Genomic DNA, 21,804 nt, shown 5'->3' on the forward strand with positions numbered 1-21,804 from the left:
TTTCGGACCATGTTATGCGATACTTGGTGCATAAGGAGGGGATTATAATTCATAATGTCATACATCGATTGTGATTAATCTATTAATGTTCACACTTTATGAATGTAGATGTTGTCTTTTTAAAAAAATTACTTTCTTTATTATGTATATTTTTTATTTTACCAAAAAAAAAAAAAAAACTCACACTTACTTTATATTAACCAAGACTTGAACAAGTTTTATGCAGGTGCGATGCTAATCCAGTGACAAGGCGTGTATTGTTTGGAACTTTTGATTATATTCGAAACTCACCAACATCATTTTTCCTCCCCTTCTAACATCTAACTCCCTAATCCCACCAACTATTGCCAAGTAATCAAAAAAAATATAATAATAAAAATAAAAAATCTACTATAACAATAAAGTGAGGAAACAAGACTTGGTTATTAATAGTGTATTTATATATTTGGTAAGACTAGGATATAGTCTTTGGTTATTTTTTTATTTTTATTTTTTTTCTTAGAATCCGTATATCGGTCTCACAACACACGCTTCATTTAAGTTAAGAGTGCAATTCGAAAATAAGACCTCAATACTTACCCCCTCAATCCCTGCCAAAATCACTATGCCCCTGGAGACATAGCCCTTGGTTATTTATTGAGTATTTATATATTAATTTATATTTTTTCTTTTGTTAGCAATAAATATGAAGGAACTTCTCCCTCCTCGCATCTATTTGCCTTTTTTCTTTTTCCAAATTAACAAATAATATACCTATCTATTTTGTTTTATAGGACTTCAACTATTAACTTTTCACTTTAAAAAGTTAAGATAATTACAGTAATTTGAAAGTGTTAGACCCTTTAATAAATTAATGATTGTTTTTGCATTAGTTCCAACATTAATATTTTCTCTAGCTCTCAAAGTAGAAGATGAATGTTCAAGTTTTCAAAGAAGCTAATACATGTGTGATTTTTTTTTTTTTTTGCCCAGAGAAGAAAAAAAAAACATGTTACACATTTAGCTACATATATACAAGTCCAATTTGAGAGACTATGAAAAATAAAAAATAGAATGAGGTTGAGTATTTAGAATTTTCTTTGAGTTGTTTGGATTACAAAATTTTCATATGAATTGACAATCAATAATAATTAGTTAAGAAATTATAAAGAAAATAAACAAATTTATAAATTCAAAGAAAAACAATTTATAATACGGACAGGCTTAAAATTTTGTTGTAAGGTTAAGTCATTAAGCTGCAATAACTGCAAAAATTTGTTGTTTTCTAATATTTTTATTTTCAAAATTTTTATGTCTTAATTGTGTTGAAATATAATAATAATAATAATAAATAAATAGCGATAAGCATCATCTAGTTGCATATAGTGACATCTATAGTGAGTCATGTTTGTCCCGCAGTCAAATGGATCACCTTCGAAGCAAATACAAATGTCATTTCTTTCCATTTTAATATAGAACTTTCCTGAAACAAACCAACCCACGTAAACAAAGAAAATTCAAAACGTTAGAAGTGTTTCAGATTTGAAGGGTAATTCTGTCAACAAATCTAATATAAATATCTCATAAGTAGCTAAAATTCTCATATCATCGACATCCTTCTATCTGTTTTTCTTCCTTATGGACCCCGAAGAAGTTATGAACCTCTTTGATTCATGCTGGTTCATTTATGAAATCTTCAAGAACCCATCAAATTCTGAAACAAACCCAGTTCTCCAAAATCACCAAAACCCACAAAAACCAGTAATTTCGAGGCCACCAACAATCCTTGTCAGGTCCAAAAGTGATGAACTTTGCTCAAAAACAAGCTTCAACTCTGATTCTCCCTCTTCAAATTCAATCATCTCCCTACCACATCTCCAAACCATCCTCTCAGGTAAAGAAGCTTTCCAACAAGAGTATTCAATTATTGAAGAACAACAACAACAACCACCACCCAAGAAAGCTACAGATAAGAGAAGAAGAAGAAAGAAGCGTGGAAGCAAGAGCTTGTCAGACCTTGAGTTTGAGGAGCTAAAAGGGTTTATGGACTTGGGTTTTGTGTTCTCTGAAGATGATGAGGACTCGAGTTTGGTTGAGATCATTCCTGGGTTGCACAGGTTGGCAAAGAAAAAAGATGGTGAAGAAGAAGCGAGGAGTAGTATTTCTGATGAATCTGCAGTTCGAAGACCGTATCTTTCTGAAGCGTGGGAGATTTGGGAGAGAAGAAACACAGAGAAAAGATTGATGGATTGGAGAATTCCTCCTAACGTGGTTAATGAAATTGATATGAAAGATAGTCTTAAATGGTGGGCTCATACTGTTGCGTCTGCAGTTAGATGATGAGGATGAAGGTCCTCTTGATTCATTGTTTTCCTTTCTGTTCTTAGTTTTGATTCAATTAATTTGTTGTTTGCTATTGTTGATATTCTAGAACTTGAGTCTGTAAATGTAAATAGAAGTATATAAAGTGAATTTGTCAATGGTTTTGATTGTGTCATCATTATTGATTATACATTAAAATGGTTGGGAAAATCTTGAAGAAAGACAATTAAATGACAGTTGGTAGAACGTAGAAATCAAGGTTTGATTGTTGGAATTGGTCACATCCCTTAAAAAAAACAAACAAATTATGCTTGTGACTAGTTTATGTTGCTGTCGTGTAACATAATTTTTTATTTTTTTTTTAGATAAATGGTTGTGTAACATGATTGATGACATGAAACGAAGGTAAAGTTGATCTTAATTGGAAAGAAAGAAGATGACAAAATGGATCACTACAAGAAACCTAGAGACTTCCCGATAATAACATATCCTACATAAATAAACAAAACTCCAACCAGTTATCTGCTGCTAAAATTGGACAATATCAAGCTCTCTACGGCAAATAGAAATCAATAGTTGCCCTCCAACACAAGCACGTTTAAAGCCGTCCTTAGACCCTCGCCGTCATTATTTGTTATTTTTACTTTAATTATTTGTCATTTTTACTTTCATTGATTACTCGTTTAAAACATTAAAAACATTACTTTTTTAAAAAAAAGATTTTCCTCCTCACCACAATTTTATTTCAAAATTCAAAACTCAATTTTATAATTTTACTTCAATTAAGATTTATAATTATAAAAATCCACATTTAAAGTATAAAATTATATATATGTAAAGAATATATTTGCTTAAGCTCGGTGTGAATTCATCATACCTCAACTGTACATATTTTAAGTTAAAATGGCCACCACTGAAAAAATAAATAAAGGGAACTCGCGACCGGAAAAAATAAAGGAAGGAAACAATTATACATAAATAAAACAAAGAAAGAAAGAAAAGGTATTCATTCACAAGAAATTAAAAAGTACTCCGAGATTTTGGTTATTTGACGGTAGAGATTGAATAGATTATATAGAACGAAGCGACCCTCACCAACTATTCTTTCGCCTTTTACTAAAGAAGACCGTGTGCGCGCCGCAAATAGTGGCATACGCCCATTTTTGGAGGGGCCCATCCCATTAGGGATGGTCTCCAAAATAAATAAATAAAAAATTATATAGAAATTATGTTTTGATTGGGTAAGTGATACATATCTATATAATTTGTTAAAGGGTATTTCTGTCTTAAGATTTTAGATTTTTAATGCTCCATTAAAATAGGAGCAACCTATAACTGCTATAATTGATTTTTTAACCAAATTGTAAGAGCTGACTATAGACTATAGAATGACATTGAGCGACTACAGAAAAACAGTTGAGGTAGTGACAGTTTCAAAAACCACAAAACATAGGATTGATCTACTCCCACATATAAAAGCAAAAGGTGTGTTCAAGCATGAAAAACACCAAATATGGTACTACTACAAAAATGTGAACCACTGCAAATTATAAGGGAAACAGAAAATAAAATTCAGCTTCATAAAAGCTGAACTACAATCTAACCAGTGTAGAAAAGTCCCTAACCACCGATTTGTTGAGATTTGTTGAGGATCACACCCTCGTATTTGACCTGGAACCACTTCATTGCATCCTCCTTTGTAACTCTATGCTGGATCCCAACAGTGGACTTACATCTACGGCGACGACCCACACGATACCCTGGGCGTTCTAGAACCACATAGAAGTCCATCCCATAAATACCAGTTGAAGGGTCGTACCTGGCAAAATAAATCAAAAGGGGCAAAAAAAAAAAAAAAAAAAAGTCAATTCTAACATGAAATCCTTCCTATAATAGCAAAACGAACTGTCCTCTAAATCAGATGAATCACAATTCCTGCATATCATTTCATCCATTTTAAGCTCCACCTGAATTAAATGCCCATAAACCTCACACAAACTTCATCTTTTCAACATGGGGCCTCTTTTCCAAGTGCACGGAGATTGTTTTAATCAAACAAGTTAGTTGAGTTATGATTTGAAAAATGTCTGAACTTCATGCTACTTATCATTCACCACATAGATTTTCCATTACAAATTACCAAGGATTTCATCAATGAACCAGCATCATACAGGAATCATATTAATCAAAAACATCATAGTTATAATTAAAATTTTCTACAGAATATAACTCTAAAAATGAAATGATTTTCAGCAGCAATACATGGTTATTGGATGAACTTTAACAACATTTAGAAATGCATTAGGGAGGAACAGGTGTGCACATGTAACACAGTTAATCTCAATCAGAGTGGCAGATAACTGAAACCATGTAACACAGTTAATCTCAATCAAAGTTGTCTCCATTAAGTACTAAGATGATGTGAGGTGTTAGGTGCCCATTTTTCTGTATGGAGTCTAACATTTACTTAAAGAGCTAATTGTTGAAGGAAGAATATCGTCCATAATTTCTTTTTTAGGGTAAACAACATTGTTCTCACTCCTGTCTAAACCATCTTGATGCCTGTTACCACCGTGCTTTGGCAACTTTGGCAGCAAGGCTATACGAGATGGAAGATGTGAAACTTCCTAGCAAACCAGTTATCAGCCAAAAGACTCGGACTGATAATATCGGAATATTTATTTAAGAGATGATTTATTCAACATCAACCTAATCCCCATGATTTATTTGCATCACAAGTGTCAAACACTACTGCACCTAATATGCAGAGATCATGGAAGATAAATAAATACAACAGAGCAATGCATCAACTCATGGCCATAGCAATCATGTAGCTAGTTCAAAATTTAAATATCAAACAACTGCATCAAGGCACCTAAGAATTGGTACACGAGACGGTATACAAGATATTCTCCCATACACGGTTGTTAAAGGCTCAAGGTGCACTGATGCGCCCAAAAGCCTTCCAGAGCCTAAGCACAAAGAACAATATAAGGCAGGGGAACAATTGAAGGACAGCATGTACGATAATAATGTATATTTAACCATATATTGTTATATATATTCAAAATCAAGCACTAACTGCAGTTAGTAAGTAGTGTACCATAAATTTATGAATTTTTTCAAATATTTCAAAAGGTTAAACAATACAATATACTATATAGAACCTTTTAATTTAGTAGTCATTAAATAAATAAAAAATTGATATGAATAAATGATTAAAAAAATACAAGGCGTAGCCTGATTGAAAGGGCTTGGCCCGTAAGTAAGTTGAGGCACTCTAGCTGAGCATTGACGAGCAAAAAGCCTAGGAACGCCTTAAGGTTTAACTTAATTCAACAACCCCGCACACTCATGATTCATTGCAAGCAGAAGTTCCGTGTAAACCTAGATGTGAAATCACACTACACTTCAACACTCCAATTGACAAACTGTATGACAATAAGAACCCAAATTAACTCTAGAAATTCAGTAATACATCAACCACATGAGTATTTCCCAATCAACGTTATGAATCAAATAATACCCAATTGGAGACTCATCACAGGAAGAATAAAATTCATGCAAAGTTTGTCTAAAAACTGCAATAAAATAGATCATACACATATATATTCATTATCAAAGAAATATACAATGCTGACTTACTTAATGCCGAGATCAATGTGTTCTTGAATACCGAAACCGAAGCAGCCAGTGTCACTGAAGTTGCGCCTAAGAAGTTCGTATTCCTTAACCTTCAACCCACTCTCCAAAAGTTGCATGGCTTTGTCGCCTCTTACAGTGACATAGCACGCAATCTTCTCGTTACGCCTGATTCCGAATGATCGAACGGTGTACCTTGCTGTGGGGATGAACATAACAGACCGTCAAATTCAGAAGATAATATTTGTAATTGAATGGATCAAAGGTAGAATTTTTATATACCTTTGGAGAAGACAGGGGTTTGGCCACTCAATTGTTCCAAAACCTAATAAGTGGAAATCGAAAAAAATGGGTCAGTATAAGAGAAGATTGAGTAGAGAGGGAGAGTTTTGAGATAGAGACCTTGGCGGCGCGGGTGAGACGATCGCCGCTTTCGCCGACGGAAATGTTGAGGACGAGCTTCTGAACTTTGATCTCTCTCATGGGGTTAGAGAGCTTTTTCTCTGAAGCCTGACATTCACATCAACTCAGTTAGTAGATATATATATATACATATATATATGCGTAAGTGTGTGTATACTGTATATACATATAAAAAGAGAGAAAAAGGAGAGGGAGAGATACCATTGTGAAGACTGGAGAAAAGCTCTGAGAGACGGAAGATGAAAAGATCGTGAACGAGGAGGTGAAGCTACTCGCTAGGGTTTTATTGGTGAATGATTTAAATGACCATAATGCCCTTGGGAACAAGGCTGAATTGCAAAAATGGAAAAAATAAAAACACAAAAAAGGTTTCCGTTGCCGGGACTTGAACCCGGGTCGCTCGGGTGAGAGCCGAGTATCCTAACCAACTAGACTACAACGGAATTGTTATTTACATCTCTTCGTAAATTAATTTTATTTATAAAGGCTAAGAACTGAATGTATAATACTAAAATCCAATAAAAAATGGGGTAAAGTGCATTAAACCCCCTTCAACTATACCTTAAAGTAGCATTAAACCCCCCTGAAGTATGTTGTTTGGTTGCACTTTACCCCAATCCGGCAACCGGCCGATGGATTTCTACCATGCGATAGCCCATATTTCTCTAAATGACCATAGAGCCCTTATGGAATGTAAAAAGACCATAATAACCTTTAAAGACATTTGAACCCAACTAGTATCCAAACAAGCCCTAACGTTTTGTCCGTCTCCCTCATCGATCTGTGCAGTATATATCTGCCAATATATGTATACATCTATATATATATATATATATATATATATATGTTGTATGTTTTACAGATGCTCGTGACCGGTCCTTTGGCATTAGAATTGAAACGATTCAAGGCATAGAAGCTTGGATTCATCCCATTTACAGAACAAGAAAATTTCAAAATTACAAAAAAATTAAAAAATTAAAAAATCAAAACCCATTTACAGAACAAAAAGCTTGGATTCATCCTTGCCGGCCGGTCCACTCCACCGCCGCATTTCTTCCTCACGGCCGAGCCCTCGCCGGTCCATCACTGCCACTGCATCACAGCCGACATCATCCAAAGCCGAAACCGCCGAGGCCGCCTTCATCCTTTCCACCGTCCGAAGCTTTCAACCCATAACCACCAGTCCACCACCACCTTCAACCAATTAAAACCATCACCACTCTCCACCCAAAACCTCCACAGTCACCATTCTGCCCAACCAATCCACCCTAGCCGAAAAAATGAAATTGATTATGGTTTTGCCAAATTTCCCCAAATAATATTCAACCAAAAATAAAATAAAAAATAAAAAAAATCCCCAAATCACGAACTCTGCAACTGGTACGGTTTTTTGTTGCCGTCGAACCCAGAAACGGCGCCGACGAGGACAGAGGACAACGGCACAAGGAGTTATTGGTGAGGCGGTGAGGACGCGCTGGGTGTGGCACAAGGAGTTACGGGAGTCCATCACCGTCTGCGCCGTCAACAACTTTGGGATGTCAGATCTGCTTTCGTCGTTTGCCGCTGTGAAGAGGTCGACTATGAAAAGGTCGTCCGGTGAGGACTCGGCCATGATGGTCCATCTCCGCCGCCCGGGTCTCTGCCGCCTTTATTTCTGTTCTTCGCAGGACACATGGGACATGTTGGTGATCTGGAACGCCGACGAGGACGACGGCTGCTTGCCGTCGGTGTCGCCGGTCAACGACAACATGAACGAGGTGGCATTATAACTGGCCGGCGAGATCGATGTGCTCCCTCTCCTCTCTGTGTCTATATATATATGTATATATATATATATATATATATATTATATACATATATTTATAATATATACACACATAGAGAAATAGAGAGAGGGAAATAGAAACGATGTAGTTTTGAATAAGGGTAAAATTGTCTTTTATCTTTTCCGGTGGCCTGAGTGGGCAAATTGCAAATAAGTGAAAGTTCAAGAAGTTTTTTTGTAATTCAAGGGGGTTAGTTGCAAAACCCCCCATAGCTCAGGGGGGGTTTAATGCACTTTACCCTAAAAAATGATTACAAGATGGAACTTATTGAAAGGAACATGTTCGATAAAAGATGACAACAATAATAAAGATTCCATTGCAGGGACTCAAACCCGGTCCTATTTGGATAGAGGTACAGGCAGAGCCTGTTGGCTGTTATTAGGAGTCTTGTTCATGATTTCATCAACAAAGCATTGAGAGTCATTTTGCTTATGTATATCTCAAACAAAATGCAATGCACAGTTGTTTTTACCAAGATTCACAGCTTGCTCTGGAAAGATTGTTTCCATAAGTAGGATAGAAGATTCAAGTTTACTTAAGAGAGTTGGGAACCTTGTTGCAGTGATTAAAGTTTGAACTGCCAGATGTGTAGGCTACAACATTGAGAACTCTTCATTCCTGGACCTTTCTTTGTTATTTATCAGATGAGCATCAAGATTTTCATAACCATTGTTACAATCACACATGAACATGACCTCGATAAGCTATTACATTACATTCAAACGATTCTCTCATCTCGGGGTTCTGAAGCATTGTTCTTTGCTGAATTTAGCTCATAACTCAGTACTAAATGCTTATTGGAGTAGGAGGTGAGTAGATTCTGCCTTTTGCACTGTTCCTCAGCCCATTTATATTCTTCATCAGCTGCCTGTTTAAAGAAGCCAGACTGAAAGACATAGGACCTCTTCCTTCCAACAATTTTCACCATTTCAACAAATCCTAATTTTCTTATTCCTTAATTAAAGTACTACCCAAGTTTGCAACTATTCCTAATGCCTCCTAATGTTTTACTTTAAGTACAATAGTTTCACATTCTGGTTCTGAGCCATGTAATAAACTAAAAACTCGTGATAAAATCCTATTGATACCAGCAGTTCATATCAGAATCTGATACATTCTTTCAAGAGTCATGCTTGTGCATCAGATAAAAACATGCACTAATGTAACAACCGTAAAAGTAAAAGAAAAATAGAAAAAAGAAAAAGAAAAACAGAGAAGTTATATTACCTACCAAGTACACAAAAGAATTCTCTTAAGCTCAGCCAGCAACCAAGAGGAAACAAAAATTTAAGATGCTTATTTCACTAAACATAAATATTGAATGAATCCGTAGCAACTTCCATTTGTACAGGGAGACTCTCAGAACAACAATGGCATGCCAAACTGAGAATAACCTAAGGATTGAAAACTAAGGGAAGAAGAGAAACTCACTCACCGACTCGGCCTAACAATCATTTGGAACCTATAGTTTGGAACCTATGCCATATGCCAACTGCAAGGCAGAATATAAAAAAGATAGACTGCCTACACTATCACAGCCAGCCTAACTTTTAATAGTTGAACCCTTGGATCTTCATGGCTGAGGAATACGGATCGCGCCTGTGTAACTTCTTTAGGGAATGGCTGAGCGATATTACAATTGGACTTCCTTTAAGCATCCGACGACACCCAACAATCAACATTATGCATCAGCATACAGAAGTAGGCATGAAAAATGATGATGAATGGTAAATATCTTTCAATTCATTTGCTTCAGTTAAAACATATTTACGCGAAAAAACCATGGCAACACAAATGCTATTACCAGGCATGCCATCAAGAAATTACAAAATGGTTGTCCTCGCCAACAACCTCCACCCCTTTCTGACGCATTAGTACCACTACCAGCAGATCTTTCATTCCACTCTTCCATGAATCTGTTATCCCCAACACCTGTAACGTTTTTTGCAGTCTCGCCACAAATTTCACACATTCTGCATAAAGAGTAAAAAAAATAAGATATTTATTTAAAATATTTCTTATTAGCTTTCAAGCAAAACTAGAAGAAGCAACCACTTTTTTGAGACTTTGAACTTGTCAGAACACAGCCAATTTAAACCCATGAAATTTGGCAATTGACATTGAACAGTCAAGTGTTTTCATTATTTTCCCATTCCTCCAATTTCACGAGTTCAAAAACTGCCTGCACTTTCAGCAGCATGCATGCGTGCAAGAGTAAAAAAGAAAAAAAAAAAAAAAAGGGCTAGCAGTGTGCACGAGGCTCTCAACAGTATGCAGCTTGGGGAGGGGTCAAATATACACAGCCTTACCTCCGCATGGAGAGGCCTCTTTTTGGTTTCAAACCCATAACCTCCAGCTCATGATGGAACAACCTTACCTTTGCGCCAAGACCCACCTTCAAATATTTACTAAGCTAATTAGCACATACCTACATGTCCTACACTTTCGAGCCATGGCTAATTTCTATCTCAAAGAGACAAATCTACCATGAAAACTAAAATATGGACAGGATATAGCATGCTGACATGTTAAACAGTAGACTCTCATCTTCGACAAGTTTCAATTTACATGTAAATATTAGGATAACCATTGTATTTTTGCAAATAATAAAAAACCTATGAAATTATTGAGTTATTACTTGTGTACATTATACAAACAATATTAAAAAAAAAAAAAAATGCATCAAAATTTCCAAATAAATAAAGCAGAGAGAAGATGCTTGGAACATATGAGCTGTACAAGAACAGATATGCGCATAACCGGTTCAATTAATGGAAAGTATTATAAAAGAAGGACCCTCCCTCCCTCAAATAAATATATATTAACAGCCTCTGCCAAAAAATATCTTCAATTAAAAACCAGCAACAGTTAAATCATCTAATTCAAATATAATAAAAAGCTTATTCCTGGTTTTATCGAAATCTAAAAGATAAAGAATAAAAGGGCTTGTCCAGGTAATAGTAAATTAGATATAATTCAAAATTCCCACATATTCAATTTAAGGAAATTAAGAGAGAAGAATAATAAGTCCTCAAGTGGAATTTGCATGCATTGGCCAAGAAAAAGATTCTCCTAGTATTGTAGCTAAAAAGCAACTATACGCATGGTCTGAAGCCGCGGCGTAACAAACGCAGGGCATAACTAGCGTTATGTAATAGTATCAACTATCGAAAACAATGGTCACGAAATTTTCTTGATCTTTCACACCATTAGATGTGTTGCCTCGGCCAAGTTGCTAGGGACAAAAAGGGGCTAAACAAGGCTTGGCCAAGTCGCAAGGGACTTGGACGAGTCCAAAGGGACTCAGCTGAGTCTGATGTGATTCAAATTCCAACCGATATACCCATGAGTATTGGACCCGAGCTTGGGCGATAAGCAAAAATTCTGACACTATGCAGAACCATGTCTGTACATGCTAGGGAAAAAAGAAAAAAAGCATTCTCCTCAAGATTGGGGGTCTTGAGTAAAATCTGAGAGGCAGATTTGCACTGGTATAAGAAGCACATGGTTAACTGAAACTGATTGTCCTTAAACATACCAACAGTGGCAATAAAATCCCAGTCATTCAATGAAAAATATGCTATTGTTGCTCTATATATGATAGTTATAGTGAAAATACTAAATGAGAAGCCAAAATTCTCAAAATTTATAGATCTCCTCCCCCTCCTTTACATAAAACACAGTTAAAAGATGTTATTGTAAGAAATACAGAAAAAAGAAACTATTAATCAATGGGTTCCCATTTATTTCTACATTGTTCATATAACTCGTAAGATCTTTTATGAGCTCTCAAAAAAGATTAGGTCCCATCTTTTGTATATTTTTCATTTCAATTTGATTTAGAAAACAGGAACTGAACCACGACAACACTCAGTTCGGGTGTAAATGTTTCCTCTCAATTCAAGTACTGTTTGTTGCCAGGAAATTGCAGATGTGGCACTATCTCTGATGATGTAGGAGGAGAGGGAACCAACCAAAGCAGAAGTTAAGGCCAAGATGCTCCCCAAAACGGCAAAAAGATCTAAGCCAACCATGACGAATTCAATTAGAATATTATTCTTTTAGCAGAGTAACGGATATAGAATTGAATTCTTTTAAGGTGAAGCTATTATATTAATTAAGGTAATCACTTGTTCTTGTCTAAATTTCAAACTAAATTTAGAGGCCATACTAAAAATTTAAAAAGTTTTCTTACATTTCCTGTGAATAATACCATAGTACATATTTCATCAATTATTAAACTAATTGATGACAAAACCCAGTCCATGACACCAAAATTACGCATACACACACCAACAGGTAAGTGGCCTAGCGGTATCAGCCTCTTGCTTCCCAAAGGAAGGTCAGGGTTCAAGCATCATAAGATAGATGTGCACGTGAGTACCAACTAGGAAAAAAAAAAAATTAGACATACACACAAAACCAAAAAAAAGGAAGTGAAAAAAAGAAAAGAAAAAGAATACCACACAAAACAAGTAAAATAGAGAACATAGAATAAGTAAATAAAACAATCAAGCAAAAATAAAAATACTCATAATGAAACAATACATATTTCCTCCACAAAATCTGAGCAACACATAATAAAATTCCTTGTCAGTCAAAAGAAAGAGAGCAGTTACCTATTCCCTTTTAGGGTAAACCAGGCCTCTGCGCAATGAGAATGTGCAATTCCAAGCTCATCTTTACAACCACAACCAAGATGAATTAAAATCACTGTCACAGTAGCAGTAGTAGTTTCTGATGATTGATCAGAGCTCAAATGGCATATCCTACAAACCCTCTCCCCATCCAAATTCTCACCAAGTGCTCCACCTCCACATTTCACATCAATCACACAGGAATGCTTCTCCTCAGGTAAAACCTTTATCTTTGGCTCCTCCACTGATACCTTACTCGATCCCGGAACATTTGCCTTCACAATCAAATCTCCATTTTCTCTACCGACGCACGAGGCCTCTTCCTCGTCGGATTTTATCACAACTACAGTTTCAGACACAACCCCATCAACCAAAATCTTTGAATTCTCACCGGCCCCTGAATTAACTGAATCAACTGAGTCCACAGACTCACTGATTCGTTCTTGGTCATGCGTTTCATGATCCATGACTTCTTCGATCAATCAATCAATAAATCCCAATATTATTTAAAAACTTCACAATCCAAACAATCCATATTGCATATACATATATAATCAATCAATCATATAGCTGACATTCTATCTTCAAATTGAGAACAACCACCAAAGTGATCGGCCTCAGTTCTACCTCAACCAGATCAAACTTCCAAGTACTTAAAAAAAAAAAAAAAATCAAATTCTAAACTTGATTAGAGGATAATTAGCGAACTAAATCACAAAAATTATGAAGCGACTAATGAAGTCGAACCTTTTGGCCTTTTGGAATACTTAAACATATATTCTAGATCGCACCAACCCGCACTCCATGGTTTCCTTCGCTTCCACGCTGAGATTGACCCATCACTACACGACACTTGCGAAGAAGAATAAGCCCGTTTACTTCCATGACAATAAATCTATAGAATTCTGAGATCTACTATAGATCTAGGGCTTGGCTTCAGTTCAACTACAGCACGTCCTTCTGTTGACCCCCATTTCTCTCTCTAGGTTTATTGGGGGCACCGCACTGGCATTGGGTTAGGCGAAGAAAACAGCTTGATAACATTAATACTTGATAAATATGTATAGTAGTAGTGCTACTCAAATTTAGAGATGTAAATGCACCTGTGAATAAATATATAGATACATACAATGATACACAGTGGATAGTAATTTGGGACGTGTTAAGGAGGACAAAAATGGATAGATATATATGGAGATAGAATTAAGAGTCACGGAGTTCTCGTCATCCATTAACGAACTCATTGCAGGGGTTAGGTGTGGGCCTGGAATTGGTAAGTTGATGTGACGCTTTTAATGCTTGATTCATAACTGCCGTGATGGGCGTTAACGCTTTCTCCATCGTTTGATGTTGGTGTTGGACACTTGGGCTCTACTTAATGGACTACTGAAATTTACCATCTTACCTTAGCTCAACTCAGATCCAATAAACTTTTATGTTGACACATTGATCTGTTCGTTTTTTTTTTTTTAAATTTGATATCGTTACATATGTTTATAAACGGATCGATTCAATCGTTTAAATTGTTATTCATCTGAATCTGTTTACATCATAATCATGAACGACACCGCAACTGCAAACTATGCATTTCACAATTTACAATTCTCATCCAATACAAAATCACGTCAAATTCAATACGTACCTTATTGACTCGCCACCTCATATTACAAAAACAGATGTAAAGGCCGTGCACTTATTATTACCTTGATCTTATGTGTTAATAGGTGTTGCATTCTATTGATTTATTTTTAAGGTAAACGTGTTAGAAAGGCATTGGGTGAGTTACGATCATTTTAACACAAGTGGGGAGGATATTTGATATGTGGGGACATGTTTATTTTTAGGTGTATCTTGATGCAATTCTGAATGTGAATGGGTCAATTGACTCGATCCTACGTGTACTCAACACATATCTATCTAATCATTAAAATATCCAAATTGTTCCGTCTTCAGATTACACACAATCACGCAGAGAAGGTGGTACCTCCAGCATTAGATTGTGAGTGTCACAAAATTGTACACGCCATACCATTTCAATTGGTAACGAGACTGACTAGGAGCTAGCAACTGACGTGAGTGGTGCCTAGCAATTGATATAAAATCAAAGTGATATATTTTTTGGAGAGAAAAAAGATACGCAATGTTGATCTGCTATTATAATTATTCCCCACCAAATCAATCAAGTTCATGTAACATTATTATACACATATATGATATTTTCAACTTTAGAAGATCAACATGCTACTTCCCGTCAAAAGAAAAATAAAAAATAACCATTCTTGTCCATTATGATATATATATATATATATATATATATATATATATATATATATTTGTAATTTTGTGCAGACGACTGTCACGAAATACAGAGCAAGAGCGCAAGCAATCACTTTCTTTTCTTGTATAGTAAACCAAATAAATAAAAGGTTAAGAAAAAGGTCAAATGTGGGTTTGTAAGTTTAAAGCACACCCAAAAGCTCCAAAGTGGGGGAAAAAAAAATACTCTGAAGTGCATATATGTAAATGCAAATAAACAAGTATGAATATGCTTGAGTTAGTGACTTTGTAAGCGTAACAAAGAATATACGTAAATACTAAAACATCCGTCGTAGCACAGTATACATGCAGAATCGCAGATATAATTGTGGCTTTTTTTTTTTTTTTTTTTTTTTTTTTGGTTGCACCATTCGAAAAAAAAAATAGAGGAAGAACATGAAATTAACAAAAAAAAAAAACTTGTGTGTATTCATGATACAAAAAGAAATATTTGAATCTTCCTTTAAATAGTAGCACAAATACATACTCAAGATGACCAAAATTTCTTAATAGAAATATGCTTCGAGTTTCAATATCTACACTTGTTATAGTTAACATTTCTCGCCTGTATGTACTGGACTGGAGGGTCTTGTGACCAAGTCACAAATGATATCCACTTGCACCATTAGGAAGCTTACCCAAAAAATGCAGAACTTCTATAAACGAGTCAGGAAGAAGGCATGTAGTCATCATGAATTATACTACCATATTCTGTCACCGAGGACCAGAAAGCTCTATTGCTTCAATGATGAACGAAGACTCTTCATGGACATCACTGAAATTCCTACAGAAACTACAAGTCCTTCCCTCAGAAAGGTTGTTTCCACCTACTGGTTCTTCTGTGTGCCCTGGCTGTCCAACCATACTTTCCAGGACCTTCAGGACTTCTGACATCTTCGGACGAAGGTTGGGGAGCGACTGAGTACACAGCAAAGCCACTTCCACCATTTTTTCTAGCTCTTCTGCATTGAAACATCCCTTCAAATCCCTATCTACCAGCACTTCTAGTCTCTTCTCCTCAAATAAGGTTCGAACCTACATGATTCAACTGATATTATTATTTAAACTGATGGAATAAAAAATAAAATAAAAACCAATGTATGGTGGTTTTTATCTTGTAGTTCATTTGCACCAGGCAGTCTATAAGCTTAAATGTTATTGCACTTTCCTCCACCAAGAAGTAACAGATGAATTTTTAAGGCCCTCTAAACATGACATGCATAAGAACAAAACAACGAAGAATACAACAGTGCATTTTGTTTTCCTAGGTGACCAGGACGAAATGCAGCATGGGAGAAGTAAAACATCAACTAGTCTGGATCTGTTTCAAGACTCTGCTTTAGGTCACATATACAGCAAGTCTTGCCTGAAGGGACATACCTCCTATACAGTGACTATTAAAGCCACAGAAGATGGGGGGCAAAGCAAAATCAACACAAATATGAAGGGAAAACGTGGAAACTGAAGTTGAAGTGAAAAATATCTCTAGGAAGCAAAAACACCAAAGAACATGCACCTGACGGAAAAATTTAGCAATTAATTGGTCAACTAAGTTGTAGAGTCAAGCAGAGTTCCAGCATAATGTGAAGAGAATCACTCAACAATCTTCTTTATCAAGCAATGCCCAATTAGAGAATCCACATCATTGGTTTATTTACACCTTATGATTAAAGAAAGGTACATTCAGTTGAAATATGTCAAGACGATTTTGCACAAAAAGGAAAAGTATCAAGGTGCTGTTGACATCGGAAATTACTTACCCAATCAAGGATCATTCCTTTCTGAACCTGACCATTTCCAGCATCCAATGCCTTCTGCCCTGTTATGAGCTCTAAAAGCAAAATGCCAAATCCAAAGACATCTGTTTTCTCAGATGACTGTCCAGTTGAAAGATACTCAGGAGCAATGTGTCCTACAGTACCCCGCACCGCAGTCGTGACATGTGAATCCCTACAGTCCAACAGCTTAGCAAGACCAAAATCTCCAACAACCGCTTCAAAGCTTTCATCCAGCAATATGTTTGCAGCTTTAACATCCCTGTGAATTATTTTCGGATTGCATTGTTCATGCAAGTATAGAAGTCCACGAGCAGCTCCAATTGCAATGTGCATGCGTTTGTTCCAATCTAAAGATGGCCTTTCCCCACCAGTTTCTGTTAATAAGAATGAAATCGAAGTAAGGAGAGAGCAATGGCGAACAAAGAAGCAGTGTTTGGCTTAATTTGTTTGAATAAAAAGAACCATGGGTACAGAATATAATTACATGCACCATGCAATCCAAAGCCCTGCTATGGATGAAATTCTGTTAGATAACTATTATAGTGTCATCGTTTACATGCATAGTCAGAGTATACATGAACAACATATTCAAATAAAAAATGTTGCAGTTTACGTAACATGGAATTGGGAAAGGCTCTGAAGCAAAGGACAGTACTTTTCACTCTTAAAACCTATTTATTCCTTTTAAAACATTTTGTTTGTTTTATCAAGAAGGAAAAAAAACACATATACTTCAGCATTCCTTACAAATGAAAATCATGTCTAAACAACAAAAGTTATGGATGAAAATTCAACATATCTACCAGCATATTGTTGGGGGGAGAAAGGGTCCTACTTGAACGAGAGAGATGGGGAGGGGGGCAACCACAACAATCAACCCATTGAAAACAAACCTCTCAAGCGATCGGCAACGCTCCCATTTGGCATGTAAGGATATACAAGCAATCTCTCGTTACTTGTCATACAGAATCCGTATAGCTGTAGAAGGTTTCGATGCAAAGCTAAGCCTATCATTTCAACTTCAGTTTGGAACTGCACTTCTCCAGTGAAATTGGGATCTTTCAGCCTTTTGACTGCAACTACTGTCCTGTTCGGAAGACATCCTTTATAGACAATTCCAAAACCACCTTGTCCTAGGATGTTTTTGGAACTAAAATTGCCAGTAGCAATTTGCAATTCACGAAACGAGAACCTCTTTAAATGATCAATATTGAATTCATAATCTTGCTGCACTGCACATTCAAATGATTAGGGAGTCTCACAGTGTCTATCATGTACATGCTCTATAAGAATAGAAAAAACCAGTGTCATTTAGAGAGTACCATAGGATGTAGATAGAAGACGAGATCTGTACCAATGCACCCAACAAACAAGCAGCATCACAGAAACCACAAATGTGCAACTGACCCCAATGACAACAGAAACAACCCATCGACGAGGACTGCTGACTTTCGGGTATGAACTTGCATCTTAAAAGAGAAACTTACTTCAAAAAATTAACTAAAAATCTAAAATTTAACATAACCACCGTTATGACAGAATGTACATATATTACTGTTTACTGGTTTTGGAACATCCATGCAGACTTGTGGGGATGATGCGGAGCAAAGAAAGCTGTTCCCCGTAATGCTGAAATAAAAAGATACACAATCAGATGGCTGAAAACAAGATAGCAGGAGAAATTTCTTGACCATGTATACCAAGGAACTTTTTTTTTTTTTTTTTAAAAAGTGTTTTGTTGAGATAGCAGACTTGGAGTGCCAAGTATACTAACAGATTTAGTCACTATTCAAATGTCAAACACACCATTGCTGGGATTCAATTTCTCTCCAAGGACTTGCATGCATAGGCACAGGCAATGGTGGTGGTACACCAACTGGACAGTGTCAGATATTGATGGTAATCCAATAATGGCAACAGAAGTGCCAATGCATTGCTGCTGATTGAGATAGCCCGTTATGGTAGTGATAGAAGTTGACAGTGGAGGCAACAATTAGCATATTTGCGCGTGTTAGTTCGAGGGTAGGAAATTATGTAATTATATTTTATCTTCTAGTAGAATTAATACAATTGTTGCTTTCAACTGTACAAGTGATACATACAGAAAATTCATCTTGAACCAAATAAAGGACAATTATAGCATAGAGTTAGAGGCAGTCAACTAAAGTCAGGCCACTGCAGTATGGATAAAGCAATCACATTACACCTAAATATTGGAAATCAATGTAAGCTCGTCTATTAAGAGAAAACAGTCACTTTTCACTAAGATGTTACCTGTAGCCTTGAGCTAGTATTTTTGGTGTGGGGCCACTAAGGTTATTGAATGATAGGTCCCTGCAAAATGAGATTAAAATAGTATTTAACAAAGTAACACACTACTTAACCAACTGATGATAATACTAGTAATAAAATTACTAACACAACTTCAATGAGGAAATTCATTTGACACTGCAATGGAGAACATACAGAAATGTGAGGCCTTTAAGGTTTGCAACAGGTCTAGGAATCTGTCCGGACAACTTGTTTTTGCTGAGCCGCCTGAAATAAAAAAATTAAAACCCAAACAACTAAAGCAAGCTGAGTGTTAAACCAATAGGAGTAACAGTTGAAATGTAAGTTGCACTCACAAGTAACTTAAATGTGTCAGGTAACCCAAAGAGCTTGGAATTTCACCAACGAACTGATTACCCGAAAGGTCAAGAGTTTGGATTTCTGAAAGCTTCCCAATCTCAGCTGGGATTAAACCAGATAACTGATTGTTCTGCAATAGCCTGAAGGAATATCAAGGGAGATGGAAAGGGTCAGGTAGAAGAAGTTTTACAAGCCAATAATTTGGACTATCAAATTGTATTTCTATTTTTGGTCAAGCAATCAGATAAATAAATAAAGAGTTTCAATACTCTTTCAGTAACACTACAAGAGTGATGTAATCTTACAGCAAACAATGTAATTTGTGCGAGAATATAAAATAGCTTTTGGCAGCCAAAAATGAGTCAATTTTAAGCTAAAATAGAAATGGCCCTGAAATTCCATTGTGAAATCTTTTTCTACATATATATATAATACCCCCTTAAAAGTTCAACAAATTTCAAGCAAAGAGATTAAATGGGCTCACATTGTCTGAAGGCGACTCAAATTGCCAATGCTCGGCGAGAGGGTTCCTGATAAGCCCACACTAGCCATTTCCCTGACAACAATAACCAAAAACAAGTTATAGCAGACATTTATTAAAAAATAAAAAATAACCCTAACCAATAATTCAAATTCATTAGCATAAAAAATTCAAATTTAATTCCTTCAAAACACTGAACATCAATGTGACTTACAGAGAAATGACGAAACCCTCAGGAGAGCAACCAACCATGTTCCAAGTGCAAGGATCAACGGAATTTATATCCCATCCATCAAGCACATGATATTCATCTCTCATTTTACTCTTCACAGACATCAATGCAGCCACTAAAAATTCACCCAGCAAGATTTAAAAAAAAAAAAAAAAAAAAAAAATCATACATATTAAGAAGAGAAAGGGAAATCAAGAAATGGAGTCTCTAAACACCTTCATAGTTGACTCCCTTGGGAGAGAGAAGACTAATGGAAGCTCCAACCATAGGCAGCAACCAAATCAACGGAAACATCAACTCAACCATTACACTCCCCATTTTACTCTTCGAATGCAGTGTAGCGACTTCTCCAAATTTAGTGCCTGAAAACCCTAGAAATACTGTATTTATGTGTATACAAAATTGAGTACATTGTAGACTACAAGAGTTACAAATTTGAGTTAAAAAGTTTCGAGATCTGGAAATGGACAGAGATTGTCGCCTTGTCCTTGTGTTTAAACAGCATGACTTTTGTTGACTTCAGGTCCTGTGTGGTGGGGCATAGCATTGAATGTCACACCAGTGACACGAGAACCGCGCCATTGATTATTAAATGTTTAACATACAAGTGGGTCCCACTGATCGAACGCTACCGAAAGAGGCCCTGTTGTCGACGTACAGAATCGGCTAGCTTTTGATGATTTTTGAGTCGTAGCCTTGGAGTACTCGTTCGCCCATTGGCGCGCAAATATATGTTGACAACTTGACGGTTCCATGTGAATGTTTCCAACAGAATCGCATCCGTTGGATTGTATGACTTCTATTAATGAGACTTGATAATCATGGATTCAGGGTAGTCTAATACAACTCATTGAATCATGTTAAGTACGTAGTACTCCGTAGTTTCAATTCTACAAGCTGCCGTTTTACTTGGTTACTTGGCTGGTGATCTTCAGTCCTACGTATTTTGGTGCACAGTTTTTCCAAACAGGACATGTGTTTTTTTGGAATAATAACAAACAATAAGTCCGTCCCATAATAGTTATCAATTTGAAACGCTTTGACTCACTACTATCTTTTATTTTTAAATCATTTGATGTTATTTTTAGCCATATTCCTTTAATATATATACTACCTATATCCCATACTAGAGGTCTATTTCGATAATTTTGACTCACAAAAATTATGAGTCAAAATTTTTTTAGAGTTAACAAGTAATATGGGACCGAGGAAGTAAGACTTTTTAACTTTTTTTTTTTCCAAAAAAAATTGGTGGATGATAAGTAACAGAATCCTACGTTGTACAACAATGTATTACAGCAAGGATGATTAGGATTCTTCACTTCACCCGTGTAGAACCACCACAGGTGTGAAAGATCCTAATCATTCATTGCTACAACATGCACGCTGCACTACAGAGAAATCTACACACATATAAATTCAACATTCAACCAAGCATGCCTCACCATAGGTTTTAAGTGTTCCAAGTAATCCTGCAAATTGCAGCCCTTAATGCAAATTGGAAGCAGATTACATGAAAGAAATGCAACTAATTTTA

At 36.1% G+C, this 21,804-nt stretch overlaps 4 protein-coding genes and 2 non-coding genes across 9 annotated transcripts; 2 read left to right on the forward strand and 4 right to left on the reverse strand.

Annotated features, from left to right (window-relative positions):
• Positions 1–1,591: 1,591 nt before the first annotated feature.
• On the forward strand, positions 1,592–2,476 carry LOC132314794 (uncharacterized). The gene has a single exon (XM_059813614.1). It carries the CDS (start codon positions 1,618–1,620, stop codon positions 2,317–2,319), a length of 702 nt encoding a protein of 233 aa, XP_059669597.1. The 5' UTR covers positions 1,592–1,617; the 3' UTR covers positions 2,320–2,476.
• Positions 2,477–3,373: 897 nt separating this feature from the next.
• Positions 3,374–3,493, forward strand: LOC132282490 (U5 spliceosomal RNA). The gene has a single exon (XR_009471782.1). It is a non-coding gene; the product is annotated as a U5 spliceosomal RNA (small nuclear RNA).
• Positions 3,494–3,732: 239 nt separating this feature from the next.
• On the reverse strand, positions 3,733–6,646 carry LOC132314805 (large ribosomal subunit protein uL5-like). The gene is made up of 5 exons (XM_059813622.1): positions 6,568–6,646; positions 6,346–6,453; positions 6,226–6,268; positions 5,947–6,142; positions 3,733–4,120 (listed from the first exon to the last, which is right to left on the reverse strand). Exons 1-5 carry the CDS (start codon positions 6,568–6,570, stop codon positions 3,922–3,924), a joined length of 549 nt encoding a protein of 182 aa, XP_059669605.1. The 5' UTR covers positions 6,571–6,646; the 3' UTR covers positions 3,733–3,921.
• Positions 6,647–6,736: 90 nt separating this feature from the next.
• Positions 6,737–6,809, reverse strand: TRNAE-CUC (transfer RNA glutamic acid (anticodon CUC)). The gene has a single exon. It is a non-coding gene; the product is annotated as a tRNA-Glu (tRNA).
• Positions 6,810–9,468: 2,659 nt separating this feature from the next.
• LOC132314822 (uncharacterized) lies at positions 9,469–14,019 on the reverse strand. 3 transcript variants are annotated; one of them, XM_059813642.1, is made up of 3 exons: positions 12,812–14,019; positions 9,997–10,165; positions 9,469–9,840 (listed from the first exon to the last, which is right to left on the reverse strand). In XM_059813642.1, exons 1-3 carry the CDS (start codon positions 13,294–13,296, stop codon positions 9,826–9,828), a joined length of 669 nt encoding a protein of 222 aa, XP_059669625.1. In that variant the 5' UTR covers positions 13,297–14,019; the 3' UTR covers positions 9,469–9,825. The 3 variants fall into 3 exon arrangements, with proteins under 3 accessions (XP_059669625.1, XP_059669621.1, XP_059669615.1); XM_059813638.1 differs by having other exon boundaries at positions 9,469–10,165; positions 12,812–13,481; positions 13,577–14,018; XM_059813632.1 differs by having other exon boundaries at positions 9,469–10,165; positions 12,812–14,018.
• A 1,546-nt stretch (positions 14,020–15,565) lies between these two features.
• On the reverse strand, positions 15,566–20,754 carry LOC132314845 (probable LRR receptor-like serine/threonine-protein kinase At5g45780). Of its 2 annotated transcripts, none has more exons than XM_059813646.1 (11): positions 20,483–20,754; positions 20,250–20,382; positions 20,039–20,110; positions 19,551–19,694; positions 19,390–19,461; positions 19,198–19,257; positions 18,479–18,552; positions 18,246–18,392; positions 17,817–18,155; positions 16,906–17,297; positions 15,566–16,180 (listed from the first exon to the last, which is right to left on the reverse strand). In XM_059813646.1, exons 1-11 carry the CDS (start codon positions 20,583–20,585, stop codon positions 15,860–15,862), a joined length of 1,857 nt encoding a protein of 618 aa, XP_059669629.1. In that variant the 5' UTR covers positions 20,586–20,754; the 3' UTR covers positions 15,566–15,859. The 2 variants fall into 2 exon arrangements, with proteins under 2 accessions (XP_059669629.1, XP_059669632.1); XM_059813649.1 differs by having other exon boundaries at positions 20,250–20,359; positions 20,483–20,540.
• Positions 20,755–21,804: the final 1,050 nt, after the last annotated feature.

Source organism: Cornus florida, unplaced genomic scaffold (assembly GCF_030987335.1).
Source record: "Cornus florida cultivar Cherokee Brave unplaced genomic scaffold, ASM3098733v1 CherokeeBrave_3.0.0_Hap2_Chr01, whole genome shotgun sequence".
NCBI classification, from domain to species: Eukaryota; Viridiplantae; Streptophyta; class Magnoliopsida; order Cornales; family Cornaceae; genus Cornus; species Cornus florida.